Source organism: Thunnus maccoyii, chromosome 9 (assembly GCF_910596095.1).
Source record: "Thunnus maccoyii chromosome 9, fThuMac1.1, whole genome shotgun sequence".
NCBI classification, from domain to species: Eukaryota; Metazoa; Chordata; class Actinopteri; order Scombriformes; family Scombridae; genus Thunnus; species Thunnus maccoyii.
The window spans coordinates 5,717,583-5,735,690 of record NC_056541.1 but is presented as its reverse complement, the minus strand read 5'-3'; the positions used below and the strand labels follow the sequence as shown (position 1 = coordinate 5,735,690).

The 18,108-nt window shown below is 42.8% G+C and overlaps 1 protein-coding gene across 1 annotated transcript in view; it reads right to left on the bottom strand.

The window, feature by feature from the left end:
• LOC121903738 (protein unc-13 homolog B-like) overlaps positions 1 to 18,108 on the bottom strand; it is a 202,444-nt gene that overhangs the window by 124,204 nt on the left and 60,132 nt on the right. The window contains exons 6-8 of the mRNA XM_042421073.1: positions 17,792 to 17,865; positions 16,915 to 16,972; positions 15,307 to 15,520 (exon numbers count right to left, since the gene is read on the bottom strand). Coding sequence (XP_042277007.1) covers positions 15,307 to 15,520; positions 16,915 to 16,972; positions 17,792 to 17,865 — 346 coding nt within the window. The remainder of the gene's footprint in view (positions 1 to 15,306; positions 15,521 to 16,914; positions 16,973 to 17,791; positions 17,866 to 18,108) is intronic.

Sequence of the window (18,108 nt, the reverse complement as noted above, 5' to 3'; positions counted from 1 at the left end):
TGATTTTTCCACATCTGATGTTTGTTCTTCACCAGCAACTTTTAAAGTTATCTCAGTTGATTTTTCGGCATCTATGACTGCTGTTTGCTCTTCACCAGGAACTTTCAATGGGCCCTCAGTTGTTTCTTCCACATCTGCAACTGCTGTTTGTTCTTCACCAGCTACTTTTAAAGGTATCTCGGTGGATTTTTCTGTATCTGTGACTGCTGTTTGTTCTTCACCAGCAACTTTCGTAGGCTCCTCAGTTTGTTTTTCTACCACTGGAATTGTTGTCACTCCTTCAACAACAGGTTCCACTCCAACCATATCTGATATTGAGGTTTTGTCAATACTATCTCTTATACTTTCTGACATCTGAATAATGTCGGTTTTTTCTGATATCGCAGGGCTTTTGATGGCAGCTATGTCAGTTTCATCACCTGTGCTCTTAATTTCAGTATTAGTTTCTGACTGAGCAACTTCTTTCTCAGAACCCACTGTATCGTTCACTTCTTTATATTCTATTTGGCTGTCTGACTGTTCCACATTTACTAGATTAGCTTGTTGGCCCTGTATTGTCTCTTTCTCTGGTAGATTACTAGTCACATTTGGTGTGTCTGCAATAGATACTTCACCCACAGTTGAGGCATTTTCAGCACAAGGAGGGTGTTGTTGCATTGTGGCTATTTTGTCCACCTCTAGTTGTGGATCCGTTAAGGGAACAGTATTTTCAGAGGTCTTTTTGGTGACTAAATCTTGAACATCTTTGCATGCCTGATCTGCTTGGAGTTCTACCTTAACTGATGATGTAGAGAGAGGTTCAGAGGGTACATTTTCCATAGCCTGAACAACAGGATCATTTGCTTCTTCTGAAAAATCTTTTGTTTCTTGGGGTTTCACATGTTCTGGGGCAATCTCCGTCTTGGCCGGAACAATTATTTCTGGCTCTGTTTTGGTTTCCTCCATGAAAGACATTCCAAATAGGCCAAACCCACTTTTAGATTTGTTACCATCAGAACTCCCACCAAGTGAAAACACAGAGGAAACTTTGAAAACACCCTCTGATTCAGATGGTTTAGAGGCTGCTGGTTGTGTGGCTGATACTTGCTGGTTTGGTCCGCTAAACATAGAGAACAGTCCTTTTCCTGAGGACTCTAAGCCTTTGGGTCCTGGTGGTGTAACTGTTGGTCCTGGTGGGGGTATTCTAGGTCCAGTTTGGACCTGTGCATTAGCACCTCCAAACTTGGTAAACAAACCTGCACCAGGAGTTTCTTTATGTGTAGTAGAACCTGGGAGGATGCCGCCAAATAAAGACGATCCAGCACTAGGCCCAGCAGGACCTCTGGGACTGGGTGGTTGCTGAGGGGCAGGTCCACCAAACATGGAAAACAGGCTTTTGCCTGGAGGTTCTTTGGGTGGGGGTCCTCTAGGTGGTGCACTTCCAACAGTTGGACCTCTTGGACCAGATGGTGGCTGACTATTGGATCCACCAAACATAGAAAATAAGCCTTTTCCCTGGGGTTCTTGTGGGGTTGACCGTGGTGGTGGTGGGTCTTTAGATCCAGGTGAAGATGGGGCATTTGATCCACCAAACATTGAGAGTAACCCTGTGCCAGGAGTGTCTTTGGTAGATGAGCCAGGGAGAATGCCACCAAGCATTGATAATCCAGATTGAGAAGATGCCTGCTGTGGGGTTGCAGTGGAGCCACTAAACATAGAAAATAAGCCTTTTCCTGGTTGCTCATTAGGCTGTTCAGCCTCAGGTTGATCAACATTGACAGCTAAAATATCCTCCTTGGAAGTTGTGATTTCCTCTGTGGGAGTTTTGACAGGACTGGGCTCAGGGGCAGATAAGGAGACATCCTTTTCAGTTTTGTCATCAAGCTGTTGGACTCCTTCAGATGACTTTATGTCTGAGGGTACTTCTTTCAGTGACAACTTATCAAGAGACCGAACTTTGTCAGGCAATACCACATCTGAGGTTGTGCTTTTATCATCGTGGGCTAACTCATTGAGGGTTTCAGCACCTTCTGGTGGTGCTAGCACTGAAGTTTTGTTTTCAGCCTGGCAGGCCAGGTCACTCAGAGGCTTGACTACTTCAAGTGGTGTCATATCAGGAGCTATTGATTTTCTCTCCTTGAAAGATAGCTCAAGTGATGGCTCACAAGCCTCAGTAGTCTCTGCTGTTACTTCAGCTTCTGAGAGGGACGCTTCTATGGTTAAGCTTTTCTTGGTCAGGATGTGCTGCTGGTCATGTTCATCTGCATCCGTAACACCTGCTGTAGTCTGTGTAACCGACATCTCTGGTGAGAAGGTCTTGACCTCCTCTGATTTGATTAATGCCTCTGTGCTACTGATATCTGTAGCCCTAGCATCATCAGATATATCTGACTGTGCAGTAATATCAGCAGTCAAAGAATCCTTACAGTCCGGAAGTGTTACTGCAATGGGAGTGATGTCTTCAGAAGCACTGTCTTCTGGCAGCTCAGGCTTGCTACATTCATTGAGCTTGAGTTCAACTGTCTCTTCCTCTGGTGAACTTGCTGCTGAGACAAAAATATGGGGTAGTCTAACATACTGTTTTGGCTCACTTGGATCAATTTCCACATCAACAGAAGCTCCCTCTGGGCAATTAATGCCAATGTAGATTGACCTGGGATGGCTGGTTTTCTCCTGTAATTTGTTAACTACACTAGAGACCTCACTCAATTCAGTACTGACATTGACAGATTCTGTGGATGTAATTTGTTTGTATTCCTCTGCACTTTGCTGCTGCAACATAACTGATTCAGGTACAGCTATGTTATCACTGATGGCAGAAGACTCTTTGGGGAGTGCTTTAGATGTATCCACTGACAATGTTTCTGAAAGCTCTACTGCAACGCCTTCATTAAAAATTCCTTTGGGTGACATGGTATCTGCTCGTTTAAAGGGTGAAGATTCAGGAGGGGGCAATTCTTTCCCTGGTGTCTCTGCTGCTGGGCTTGCATATAGTGTTGCCTGGGGTTGCTGATAGTCTTGATCAGTAGGCTCAGACCTGAAACCATACATTGCTGACTCGTTTGAGGGAGAGACCACAGGTGATATCATTGGGGATGTTTGAGGGCTCACACCACTTGAATCTTTTCCTTTGTATTGTGATTCAGTAATTAGTGATGGTACTGGAGCAAACTCTGTCTGCAGGGCTGCAGATTGATCTGTGGATAATTCAGATGGCGAGGAAGCAGATAGTTCACCTCCAATTATCACTGGACTGGATTCAGTGGAATATTTAGTTTGTGTAGTTGGAGACTGAATAAGGCTTTTCCTTTTCGACAAATCAGAATCTTGATCTGGTAATTTAGAAGCAGAGTACTCTTGGTCACAAACAAGTGCTGGTGTGCAAGGCAGAGAACTTGACACAACAGACATTTGTGGGCTTAAAGCAATTTTCTCTGGTGTTGTAGTGATAGGGGTTGCTGGGGCAATTGTTCCTTCAACACTGTAGGGCACAGAAGATGTACTAAATGCTGATGCCATTTTCTTATCATGGCTAACTGCAGGAGCCTCTGTTGGAGTAACCTGTGCCCTTTGGCCCACAGGTGTAGACACATTCTGAGTGTGGTAGGGTAAAACTTCAGCTGGTGTTGTACTGACAGAGGATTGTGAATCCGAACCACTAAATAATGAAATCAAACCTTTGACAGATGTGGATCCTGCTGGTGTTGAATGTATCTCTTTTCCTTGCATTTCAGCTCTAAAGCCCTGGTTCATATAACCACTTTGTACTTGTTTTACAGGCATTGAGTTGTCTTTTGTGGTGACTTGTGATTTAGGTGCACTAACCTCTGATATGTGTTGAATAGAAGCCACAGTACTTGAGGGTACAGCTTGTGTCTGATATTGTTGAACAGTGACAGGGCATTGGCTTGGATCAGGCTGTTTTGATAATTGAGGAGGTTCTTGCATAGTTCTTGCATAATAGTCTGTAGTTGCACTGCTCTGCATAGGCTGTGCATCCAAAGACTGTAGAGAAGGATGTGTTCTATGTCTGTCATGTGCTTGCTGAACAACTGGGGCAGCCGAAGACTGTGGGGAAGGAACAGTTTGGGATCTGCCATAAAGTTGCTGGGTAGAAAAAGGAGGCAATGACTGTCCACTATTTGTCATTGTTCCACTTTCGGATGGGCTTTCCTCAGTGCTCCCAAAGCTGCCCACAGTTGGCTGCTTGATAAGAATCTTGGGTCTAGGGGTCATGTGAACATGCTGAAGACTTGTATCCTGTCTTTGCAATTTTTGAGCCATAGGCTGATATCCAATTTCCACACCAGGTTGCTGGTATTGCTGCCGTGGGACTGAATGTTGTGTTTGCAGCTGAGTTATATTTGGAGGCACTTGATCAGGCTGCTGATTTACACTGTTTAGTGAGAACATAATAGATGCACTGTCATGCATTTCCTGAGGAGCAAATTTCTGAGGGGGCTGTATCTTCCTTTGAATGGGCACCAAAGAAGAAACTGAAGTATTCACTGATTCTAAGTTCAATCCTGTTCCTGATTGCCTTCTGAAATGTATTCCAGCTCGGGTGGTGGCCTGTTTATCAGTGGAATATTCTCTATATTGTAATGATTGTGGAGTTTGAGAAATTGCTGTATCTTTTCTGACCTCAGGGGTGGCTGCAGGTATATATTGCTGCTGACAGTCAAGACTACTTTGAGACAAAGCAGACACACAAGGAAAGGAAAGATCCTTCACTTCTTGATGACTAATAATTGTAGTTTTATTTTGAGGATCCAGAGTTAGATCAACAATACCCAGTGATGTTTTCTTTTCTAATTGTCTTCCAGTTCGCTTTCTTTCAAATATTTCTTTCTTTGCTTTGTTATTAATGAAATTCACAGGCTGTCCATCTTCTGGTTCAATGTAATTACTTAAAATTTTAGTTGTATTTAGGCTGTCTTTTGAAGAGAAATCCATTGGCTTATGTTGTGGATGTGTGTCCCGGTAGGCGGTCCTTGAACTAGAAAGGACCTCATTACTATGGTAGGTTGATATCTGCCTATGCAGTGCCTCAGTTTTGTTGACTCCACTCAAAGCTAGTCTTCCTTGTTGGTGTGCAGATTGCTCCACTATAAGTGGCACACCAACAGAACCATTCCTTGTTACAGTTGGCTTGTTTCTGACCAGTGGTAAAGCTCCAGTTGAAAAGATATCGGGAGTTGTTTCAGATTGTGTCTGCTGTGGTTTTGGAGACATGTCTAGGGAGCCTTTGATGGAGTTGGCAGGTGCAGATGCTCTTAGATCAATATCTCGAGATCCACTGTGCACAAATTCTTGTTGCATCTGCTCTTGAGATCTTACCAGTGTCTGTTGCCTTTTAGGTTGCTCTTGGGAGGGGTGTGTTTCCACAATCAGTGGAACACCAACAGAGTCGCTTTGAGAATATGCAAAGCTTGATGTCCTTGTCCTTACAAGTGACACTGGATCTGAATAGTATGGCGCTGTGTCTGATTTACACGCCTTTGTGGACATATCTAACGTACCTTTAACAGAATTTGCGGGAGCTGTCAAGAGTGGATAAGGTTGGATAATGGCCTGTGACACACCATTGGTCTCACTTACACTGGAGCACTGCACTGTCATACAGCTGGCAAGTGGTTGATGCAGAACAGAGGCAATATTTCTATCCAAGGTTTGGGGTTTTTGCACGGGGATCACTGTTTGAGGTTGCCTCTGACATGTCGATTCCAGTGGTGTTGGTTCAACTACTAGAGGCATACCAACAGAATCTTTTCTAGCAAGTGCTCTTGCACTTGGCTTATTAACAAGTGAAATTGCTTCACTCTGAATAGAATCAGATTCTGGCGTTGTTGTTCCCAATGTGGCCTGGGATGGCTTGGGTGACATATCCAGTGCTGTAGCTGTAGCAGGTTTTGTTGAAGTGGATGTCTGATATGTTTGAACAGTGGAAGACAACTGTGAAGTTGAATGATTTGACTGGGCAAAGACACCAGGTCCACTCTGATGAGATCGTTGTTGATATAGAATTGAATCTGAGTGGCATTGAGTCTTAATCTCAAAGCCCTGCTGTGCATTTGCAGGGGAGCTCATCTTAAAGTCACCGAGAGGCTCTTGAGAAGGGATATCAACGACTAATGGTACACCAACAGAATTTTTTCGTGCAAGCTCACGGACACTTGGCTTGCCTCTTGTTAGTGGTATAGCCTCAGTAAGAGTGTCATCTGTTCTTACTTCCGGAACCACTACTTTTAATTTAGCAGAAGATTTTGAAGTCATGTCTAATGTGGCCTTGACTGTATTGGCTGGTGCTGTGACTTGCTGCGAAATTTCAAGGGATTCAGTGGACCTATCTAAAAGAGACAGCTGTCGTGGTAACAATGCTCTCCTCCTATCAGATGAAGTATCCTCCTTCTTAATAGAGCATTTTACTTGATCATACTTAATAGTATGAGAATGATGTCCCTCAACCGGAGGAGAATGACTATACTCTGTTGTTTGTCCCTGAGGCTCTGGTGATTCTTCTCTATATGACAGGTCAATTGATTCATGATGACTTGGACTTTTGTTGGCCTCCTCAGAGATTGATGGTTTTCTCTTTGTCAGTGGCAGCACCTCACAGACCGGATCTTTTGATGGCGTAACAATTTGATGAGTCTGCAGGTTTGTTGTCTTGGCAGACATATCTAAAATGGTTTTAATTGAGTTTGCTGGTGCAGTGGTCTCCTGATGTTGCTGAGCCTTTCCAGTAGATTGATAGGAAGGGGGTGTAAAAATTGCTCTCTTACTGTCAACAATAATCTGCTGTTTAAACCCAGTTGTAACTATTGGAGAGCTTTGCTGCATCTGCAGAGGCACATTAAATGGAGAATTCAACTGCCGTTCCCAAGGCTCCACTTGTTGTCTCATAACAGGGCTTACCGGTGGTAAGGTGGGTACAGGTTCCGGTGATCCAGTTTTTGCAGTTTGTTTGAGACCTGCATTGAGACTTGACACTTTACTAGAAATATGAGTATTTGAGGGGCTTCTTGTTTCTGATAAGATCGCATTAGTGTCAGAATTATTTGCTAATTTATCTGATGATGTAAGAGAAGGTTTTGACAAAATGTCTTTTGCACATTTGCCAGAGGCTGTAGAATCAGTTTGGTTTGTCTTAGTTGTTAAAGCAGTACTGTGAGAGGCTGGTGGTCTTTGGATATGAATTGTAGGGGGTGTATGGCCAAATCTAACCTCTGGACTGGATGATCTTCTCTCTGATTTGGTATGTTGATCAACTGGCCTATTGCTGGTGTGAGAAACTGTTGTCAGAATTGGAACTCTTGGACTTTGCACTGTGGGATATTCTAAGTCAGGGCATTCAACTTCATCTTCCTCTGCCTGTTTAGTAAGATCTACCACAATTGTGGTCTTAGTCAATTCCAAATTTGCCTCAGTATCCATCTGCTTTTTCTCTTTGAACCTTTTCAACTTATACTTTGTAAAGTCAACAACCTCATCTTTTTGTGTAGATTCTACATTGGCATCTGTTGCATCTTTTTGTTTGATATTTTTGTTTTTATGAATTGTGGCAGAAAAATCTAGGACTTTATTGCGAGGTTCAATAGGAGTGCCAAAGTTATGAGTTCTGTTGTAAAGGTAGGTTTCATTATACGTCATTGAGCTGTCATTCAGTATATGTAACTTTGGTGTACATTCCTGAGATGAATCTTGTGGCTGCTTTTGAGACAGAGAGGATGTTTGGTCTGTTGAAGTATGGCGGACTTTGTTAATGTCACACATCCCTGTGCCTGTAGTCTTATTTGCTTGTGATAATACTCTGGGTTTGTCTGCCTGAGATGGCTGCCTTGCAAGCTGTGGTCTCTGTGGGGAAGCAGAAGGCACAGTAGTAGATGTAGTGGGTAAACCCTTAACAGAAGTTGCCTGTGTTGAAGGAGCTGAAGATGCTGTGGTAGCTGGTGGTGTAGGTAGTTTCCTCCCCAACTGTATAGGTCCTGGTATCTTTGAAGCTGGTTGGGTCCCTGGAAGATTTCTGGAATTTTTTGAAGTCTCTGAAACCTTGCTAGACACTGATGCAGCAGATGTTGAGGATGACAGTGTATCAGCTGTACTTGCATCCGTCTTAGAGGACATTGGAATGATTCCTCCAATAGCTGAAAATATGGAGCTTGATTTTTGTTTAAATTGGTCTGCAGATGTATCATCTACATGTCCAATCCTAATTTCAGGAATTGGACAATGTCTTTTTGGAGAAATTTGTTTTGAATAGCTCCTTGGAGAAGGTGCAGGTGATGATGTAAGCACATCTTTTATCCCCTGATTCTTCCAGTATGGCCCTCCATGTCCCCCTTTTAGTGACTTTAATGTAAGATCAGCTGCCTCCAGTGGCTCCTCGTGACAACTATAACTATTTTGTACTGATCCCACCTTGACCTTTTTAAGCTTGTACGCAGTAAAATCTACAGGCTGCTCTGCTTGAGAAGATATAGATTCCTGAAACATTTGAGAGAAGCTCTCCAAATTCATGTTCATTATTTTTTCACCTTTTCTAAGGGCAGAAGTTAGGTCTATGGGTGCATCTGAAAGCACTGACTTGTTTGGTTGCTGGCCTGGGATCCAAAAGCCTTGATCTTCGGTGCAAAGGGGGATTTTAAAACCACAAAGGGTCACTTTGTCCTTTTCTTTTTGTTTCAGAATGTTTGCAATATTTTCAGTGATATTTCCTAGAGCTTGTACATCATCTGGTGCAGCACAGGCATAAAGGTGTCTACCAGCTCTGTCAGTTAAAAGAGAATAAATACATTCTTCATTTGTATACACATAATATCCACAGTCCCCAGCTTCAGCTGGCCACCACAACCCTTGCTCCAGTAGTGAAAGCCATTGTTGATACCACTCACAATCCTCAAAAAGCATTTCATTAACCGCATCCCCTGTAGCTCCTGCAGACTTGCTTAAATCCATAGCACCACGTGTTAAATCCACTGGACCCTTTTTTGTGGCAAGTTGTTTTAAAAACTCAGTTGCTGATTTCAAACTAAAGTCTTCAACTTTTACATCGTTACCAGCACCACTTTTTTCCACTACTTTGCTGAATTCCTGTACACTACATTCTGTTAGAGACTGACATCTACTTAACCGTGTCTTTGTTTTTCCCATGGACAGATTTAGACCACTACCTCCAACAATCCAAGGTTTTGTGTTCCTATCAAGATCATTCAAATGGTCACAGCTGCTCCAGGATTGCTTGTCTCTGCAACTCATGTCAAACAAAACCAGATCTTCATCTGGCTCAAGAAAGCGATTTCTGCTCTCAAAAAGCTGGGCAGCAGCATCCTTCCAAGGATGTGAGGGTACATTGAAGTCACTGATGTCAACTTCTTTAGGATTTAACCATATACGATTCTCCCATTGGGGTGCTCTAACCGTGGGTATTATATGCTCTTGGCATGCCTGGTAGCGTTCCTGAACTTGAGTGGCAAGGGCTTCAGCAAGGGCATAATCATTGAGTTGCTGCCACAGAAGAGCTTCTATGAGACACTGATGCTCATAGAGCTCTGGTGGAATAACACCATGCTCTGTAAAGTTGTATAAAAGATCCTTATAACCATACTCATTTGCTGTACCATACAAGAGACGTTGAATTTCCTCAAGATATCCTTGAGTTGGGGAAATTGTAGGATCTTGCCAAACCTGCGATTGTGGAGGTTCTTTCTTGGTATCAACAACTGGAGTAGATGTAACAGCAGTAGTTGTGAGTGTTGCTGTACTTGAAGAGATATCCTCCTTACTCTTTGGTAGCAAACGATCAAGAAGGCCTTTTTCGTTTTCCTTTTTCAGAGCAGAAGTGCTGCTGTCACTGGGATCTGTTTTGAAAATGCTTGATAACAAACCAGGGGACGTGCTACTTGTACTGGTTTTTGGTTCTTCTTTCCCAAGCTGGGAGGTTGATGGCTGCTCTGTCTTTGTTGATGGCTCCTCTGTGACACTAAAAAGACCTGAAAGGAAACCTTTTTGAGCTGGACCTTTTAAGTCCTTATCTGTGGCCACATCTTGGGAGGAATTCATCTCCACTGGTTTGGTTCTCTGAATTTGTGGACGCCCCTGTCCTGCACGCAGCTGCTGTTGTTGCTGTGTTGTTTGAGGGTTCACCTGATCAGAGGATGATGCTGATTGTTCCACATTAGCTGAAATTTTGTTTAACAGGCCAGAGAATAATCCCCCTGATTCAGACTGGTCTGGATTTTGCCCTGATTTAACAGATGGTTGAACTACCTGAGCAGTTTGAGGTGACTGTTGTTCCTGTGGTACATTTTCACCAGATGCAAGCTTCAAAATACCTGAAAGCAAGCCTCCGCTTTGATTAGGTTGGTCTGTTGCTGTATGTTGAGGACTTGCCACTTTGCCTGGCTGTTGCTGTTGTTGAGGTGATGTTTGACCAAACAGACCAGAAAAGAATCCTCCTTGTTGACTTGGTTGAGACGATTGTTGATCTGCAGATTGACGAGATCCAACAATGTTTGATTTATTGCCTTGCTGAGACCCAGGCTGTGGGGTGGGCTGTTGTGGTGCATTATCAGTAGATGCTAATTTATTGAAAAGCCCCGACAATAGTCCACCCTGCTGTGGCTCTGGTGCAGAGGTTGCAGGTTGTGGAGGTATCTGGTTTTGCCTCCGCAGTGGTTGTCTGTTACCTTGTTGGGGTTGCTGCTGGTTTGGATGACTAACAGGTTGTTGCTGCGCTGGAGGAGTGGGACCTGCTGAAAACAGCCCAGAGAGGAAGCCTCCTTGTTGATTAGGTGGTTGCTGGGTTGTCTTAGGGCCTGCTCTTTGTGCCTGTTGCTCTGGTTGACTACCTACTGTAGACTGTGGGGTTCCTGCATCTGCAATTTTGTTAAATAATCCAGTGAGCATCCCCCCGGGACTACTGGGTGGCTGTTGGGGAGGGACTTGATTTTGCCTTTGTAGATTTTGTCTATTGCCTGGTTGCTGATTAGGTTGGTGCCCAGATGGGCTACTGTGTTGCTGATTTTGTGAGTGCAGCGCTGGGTTTGCAGGAGCAGAGTCTTGACCAATTCCAAAAAGACCAGAAAGGAAGCCTCCTTGCTGAGGGGGTGCTTGCTGTGCTGGTTTTTGGTTAGTCTCTTGAGCACCAGGTTCAGACTGCAGCTGAGATGGAGTAGGACTAGGCTCCACAATCTTGTTAAAAAGTCCAGATAGCATGTTACCTGACTGTTGATTTGGTTGTGTAGATTGTGTAGGTCCTTTGGGTGGCTGGGAAGCGGTTTCTGTGGCTTTCAATAACCCCCCAAACAATCCACTAGATTGTGGCATTGTTGCTGTTGCTTTTGGAGGTAGTTTTTGTGTTGTTTGGTCTGGCTGTTGTGGTTGGTTTGGTTGTTGATCTGAGGCTACAGGTTGTCTTTGTTGCTGGTCAGGTTGACCTTTTTCAGGGGGCAGGGCTTCAGTTGAACCTAATTTTGACTGAGTAGGAAGAGTGTTCCCTTGACTTAAGTTTTGTTCAGGTTCTTCAGTTTTTGCTGTATGGTCAGCCGCATCCGGTTGGGACTCTTGAACGGACTGAGTTGGCTGAGATCCAGTCACTGTGTCTGTTGCTTTTTTCAAGAGCCCAGATAAAAGTCCTCCAGTGGGTGGCTGTGCAGAAGTAGGTTGTCCTTGCTTTTGAGTTGGAATTTGGCCTGATTGGCCTCCTGGCGATGTAGACTGATTTGTAGGAGCAGAAACATTATCAGAGGCAAATTTTAAAAATCCAGACAACAGTCCTCCTGACTGTTGGGTGGCAGAATTCTGCTGTGTTTGGGAAGAAGACTGGGAAGGTGATGAAAATATGCCTGAAAATAGCCCACCCTGTTGAGACTGGCTATCTCTTTCCTGGGCTTTCTTGGATACATCTTCTGTTGATCCTAGTTTCAACAATCCAGAAAGAATGCCTTGGGGCTGTGAGGCTTGTGGTTGTGATCCGGTTTGTTCCACAGGCTTAGGAGGACCTTGATCATCAGATGTGACATTTGCTTCAGACTGGACATCTGTCTTGCATTGGGGATCTTTATCAGACAATGTTTGCTCTTGAGACAATTGTTCTGTTCCAGTGCTCTCTGTGTTTTCGGGGGCCATTTGTTCAGTATGTGGCTCCGTTTGACCACTAGGTTTGGTTAACGTCACAGTGGGAGTCATTTGTGGTTTTGCAGGTTCTTTAGACGGTTCACTTGGGGCTACCTTAAATAGGTTTGAAAACCAGCCAGTTTCTGTGTTTCCTTTTGGTACACTTTCAAGAAGTGCAGCACGATTTGGAGAGGGAGTTCTTGCAGGGCTGGGGGATGGACTTTTTGGTGGGGCATTGGCATCTTCACCAGATGCAAACTTAAGAATCCCTGAGAGCATGCCTCCTTCTGCTTTTGGTGGGGTTGTTGTGGAAACATTTTCAGCAGAGAAAAAAGGGAGTTTAAGTTTGCTGCCTAAAAATGACTCCTCTGCAGGCTTAGTGTCAGTCTGCGAGGAGTTTTCTGGAGGAACTGTTGATATGAGTGTAGAGAGAGATTTCTTAAAAGGACTGAAGAATCCTGTTTCTTCTGAACTGCTTTCAGGTTTTGGTTCAGGTAATGCAGGAGTTCTTCTTTGTTGAATATCAGGAAGCTCACCAGATGACTCTGTCTCTGGAAGAATCTCTACTGACCCACTCCCCGTTTCTTGCAAAAGTTCAATTGATCCACTACCTGTATCTGGCAAAAGATCCACTGATCCACTTCCTGAACCTGGTCTTGTCTCACTTGATAAGTGTTGCTCTGTTTGTGAGCCATCCCTATTGGGACTCACGGCTCTGTTTCCAGACCCTTGCTGGGATTCATTGCTTGCAGCAGATGCACTTCTTTGCTCTGATGGCTGAGGTGATGGCTCTCTAGATGGGGGTGCACTGGAAAAAAATCTCAAAGGACTTAGCCTTCCTAACATGGATTCAAACCCAGAAGCAGGTTGGTTAGCAGTGGATGCACTGCCTTGTGCCTCTGTACCAACGTTTGTTGATGCCTGATCAGCTTCAGGTTGCCGACTAGATTCAGAGGAATGAAAAGGCATCAGAGACTGAAGGGAGAACTTCTTTTCTGTTGGGGGCTCCTGAGAGGCAGGTGGAACTATGGCTACTGGGGGGGAAGTTCCACCACTTTTGGGAATGAATGAAAGCAGCTTTGAAATTCCAGACTCAGGTTGAGCTGATGCCTGGGAGGAAGGTTGATCTGTTGCACTTGTACCAGAGGTTTCTGTGGCTTCAGCACTAGCTTTGGGGATCATAGAGAGCAGTTTTGAAAGACCAGAGTCTGCTTGTGGTGGTTGGGAGGAAGGAGTTGTGCCAGACGCTTCTGTGTCAGTGGTAGACTTTGACCCTGTGATTGTGCTGAATAATGAGCTCATGGCATTCTTAACTCCAGCTATGCCCTGCTCAACAGTGCTGTCCTCCTTAATTTCAGGTTTTACTTCATTGGTGGCACTTCCTTCCTCAGTAGCCATAGTCCCACTGTCCCCAGGTTGCACAACTTTTGATTCAGTTGGCAGTGCTGGTAGTTTTCTTCTAATTGGTGTAGGCATTGATTCATAGTTGTTGATCTCCTCCTCTTTTACAGCCAGGTATTCAGACACTGAGTGAACTAAGCACTGAAGTTCATCCATCGCATCTACATATTCATCACTAGGCTCCTCTACAGGAGACAACATTGGATCTTGTCCACGACCTGTTCTCCCTTTGCTCGAATAGCCTTGTCCACCAAAAGGCATATATTTGCTAGGATAGTAGTAACTTTCATATTCATAACTAGCATCCCCCTCAGTGAATGTCAGTTCTTCCAGTTCCTCCTCAGATCCGAAGGAATACTGCATTTCATCTGAACCAACTGAGCCATATTCTCTCCTCACCCTGATCCTTGCAGCCTCTTCCCGAGCAGCCTCCTCCTCACGAAAAGCTGCATAGCTCTCAAGTGTGTCCTCTAAAGCAGTTTTGGCCCACAGTCTTGTCTTGTAAAGTAGACATTCTGTGTCTGTCTGCTGTCGTAGCTGTTTGACAGAAGGAATTATATCAATTTCAGGAGGGGATGATTCATCCTCAAAGCTGCCGGCTTCCTTGTAAACTAATCGTACTTCTCCACTACCAAAGCCACGCCTCTGCCTACGTGGCCTCCCATTTGGCTCCTCCGTATCCTCAGGGGAGAGTGCATCACACTCCACTGTCTGATAGAACCTGCTGCCTTTGGACTCATAAGGGCTGTCACTGATCCTGTAGATGATGCTTTTATCTTCATCCTCCCATATTTTCTGCTCAGCGTCCAAATAATCATCCAAGACACCTGACTCAGGCACTTTATATTTACTCTCCCAATCCTCCACACCCATACCTGAGTCAACAGGGATTATTCTTACTCTACCCTTACTGTTTGATTGCCTGCATTGAAGTAAAAAAATAGTGCCATGCAGGAAGCAGTGGAACACAATGCAAAGAAAAGAAAAGAAAAGAAAAGAAAAGAAAAGAAAAGAAAAGAAAAGAAAAGAAAAGAAAAGAAATAAATTAAGCATTAGACATGATTCAAAAATAGTAGATCGTGCAAAGAAAGTCTTCATGCAAGTAAAGAAATAGAGCAGCAATTGAAAAAAGCCAAGTACACACATGAAAGGAAAAGTATTTTGTTTGATAGTGTGCAAAATTTTATGGTGCCTATTCTTTTATCACATAGTTGTGATGTTGCTAGTGTACATGAAAAACTCATATGTAAGTAAAAAAAACATTATCAAGTAAATTAGTAACAAAAAACAAAAGTGAAAAGTGTGTTTACTTTGTTTCCCATGGCAACACCCACAATTTCATTGTTTACACGATGAAAATATCTATATATGACAATCTGAAATGGACTAACAGTGTTAAATTAAATAGACACCCAATTTGCTACAGGTGTTGAATATGCTAGAGCACAGCTATCTATGGCTGTGCCACTTCTGCTTTAAAATTTGACTTTTTAATGATGGCATTGTATTTCTTTAGAAATAAGTATTTCAGGATCTATCAATGGAATCTTCTGCTCTTCATGGTGTACATACGTACGGATACAAATTATTTCAGAATCTTAGGTTGAGTGCTTTTTGATTCAGGCCAATGGAAAAATATATTTGGAGCATTTATTGTTATTCATGGATTCTAACCATGTATTTGGCTCCACAGAGGTACCATGGGCATATCATTCTCAAGTGGTGCTGCAATGATGAGAACAGAGAGTTGGGTTTTTGTTTGTGTGTGTGTATGTGTGTGAGTGTGTGTGTGAGTGGGTGTGTGTTTACCTGGGCCCCCTCATTTCTCTATAGTCTAGTTCATAGCTTTGTACTGAGTCAGACTCTCTAGAGAGGGTTTGATGCTGCACCCTGCGTCCTATAGGGTACTGGTGCACTGATGAATTTGTCTGGGAGGTGTTGTGGAATCGAGGAGGTCTGTTGCCAGTTTCACTGCGGTAATCACTATCGCGGTCATCCACTGCACTATCATGGTCGTCAAAAGCTGGAGGAGAAACAACACAAACTGTTGAATATATGATGAATATTTAACTTTCAAAATATACATGATAAATTAACTATAAGAGCTCCTGTATATTTTCAGATAATACTCTGCTCTTATTCATTGATTTGTCTAATGTGATGAACTGCTCATCATTACTGCATGAACTTCATTCATCCAGTTTATCCTGCTTCCACACTTCTTTTGCACTGAAGACATGCTATTGTAAAGTGTGACTCTAAACAAGTTGAACTGGCCAATTAGTCCACAACTGTTCTCAACAATTCCTCCTGAGGATGGAGCCAAAGGTTCAGTAAATTAACTGAGATTTCATCTGAGAGTCAGAGTCAGAAATGTTTGGACAAATAGCTCACTCTTGTGGTAGAAGGCATGTAATACAAAGAGCAGAAGCATCAAGTTTACAGAAAGATATTGCTTCAAGACCCAGAAAAAAATTGAACTCCAAATACCACACAAAATATGTCAACAAAACAGGCACACACACACACACACAAGTTGTTTTGTTTTTTGATCCATTAGGAAGATACAAAAATGAAAAAACAACAAAGGACTCAGACCAAATATGCAGAGGCCCTTAATTAAAAACACAAGGAAAAAGACAAAGGAGCAAAGCGACATGCCATGCAAAAGACACTGACAAGTCACAGGAAAAAAAACAAAACAAAACAAAAAAAAACAACCACTATACGTACTCTGCTGGTCACTCCATCCAAAATAACTCCAACTGCCTGGTGGCATAGTAGCAAGTGTTTAAAGAATTCAGGAGGAAAAGTGAACGTTGTTACTCAAGAACCAAACCGGTGACTATAACTGGTGATGGCCAAACGATTATGTAACATGTAATGGGACTGAAAACAGCCAAATCTGTGAGGCTTGATGGACATGAGGAATGGTAATACCAGTATGAGATGAATAAGAACTCATGTGATGGTATAGGTAATTCTACATAGTACAGTATGAGTGATGAACAGTGACACAACAAAACAGTTGCAAAGAGAAGAAATTCCCCAAATGTCAACGAAAACGTTCCATTCACAGCAGCCGCTCCATCCAAAAATCATCTTCAGTACACAAACATCAAGCTTGATTTTATAGAAATTAGCAGGGACTCTAAATCATCATTCAATATAAGTAGGTATAAATGTACTGTCATAGCCAAAATACATCAGCATTTGGCTTGCAGCTGATGTGAAATGTCTTTCTCTGCACATAAAACATAAGAAGGACTGAGGTATTCTTTATGTATTTTTTTTAATCCAAATTAGAAGTCATCATTGTGCAATGGACACAAAACACAGAAACACAAACACATAAACTTACATGTGAAAGTGTTATGTCATGAATGGGTTTAACCAAATGTTTACTTTTATACTTACAGCACTGGGAGGGCACAGAGGCCATTCGTCTTCTCTGGACCTCTTCCTGTAGTGGATACTGTTACAAGAGAAAAATTAAAACAGAAAAAGAGTAGAGAAAGAGAAAATGTAAGGGGGGTCAACGGAGGACTAATAAATGAAAATGATAACTATTATAAAAAGGTACATCTCAGCACAGTATTTACTGTGTGTATAATCTGTATTGTAATAACCATTATTTGCCATTAGGTGGCAGCAGAGAGTAAACACAAACTGTAATGTCACTGAAAGGTGCACAATGTGATATGTTGGGTAAAACTAAATAAATGAAGAGGATGCTCTCAAAAGCATAGAGACTGTAGTCTGAGATTGTGTCGATAAAACCCAATAGCAATCATGTAAACAGCACAAAACCATCTGACATTTCTTTAAAACATATACAGATTTAGATGAAAACAAAACTAATAAGATAAGATCATTTTTGCTGCTATCTTTTTTCCCCACAAGTAACAGAGTGTGATCTGGTACAGTAACCTGTCATGTACTTCCTCTGTACATGGTTTTCTGCAGCATGAATGGATGCAGGATACAATAAATGCATGGCAAGGGAAAGTTTTTATGATTCACATGTTTTTACACTTAGAATCAGAATGATGTTATCCTGTCCTGTTTGTAAAATTTAGTTTTAAGTAAAATCAAAGGTTCGTATTACCACGCTAAGACCTTCTACCCAGCAACCTACCTTCAAGGTGAAGAAAAAGGAAGTCTGTCCTAGCTGGGATTCCCCACTGTTTTCTCAGTATTAAGATATCCTTTGATAGTCCTGAATGACCTGCCATTTAATATATCTAACAGCTTAACAGTTAATAACTTATTAGCTAACTATTAGCAAACTTACCTCATCATGTATCCGCATGGTGTTGATTCGCTCCAGTTTACTAGTCCAATACTGAGCCTCGTCTTCTGGGATGTCTGAACAAGTAGATTGGACAGACAAAAGAGAAAAAGTATGTGAAGGAGAGTGCAAGAGAAAATGTGGGTTATGAAAGAGGGCAAGTGGTGGAAATACCCACACACGGAACGGAGGGATGATAGGATGAAGGGGTAACGAAGAGAGAAAGTAAATAATGGAGGAGAGAGAGCGCAAAACACAGAATGTGAGGCAAAGTGCAAAAAGAAATGACAGCCGACAGGCACTGTAGCCCCACCCTTCCC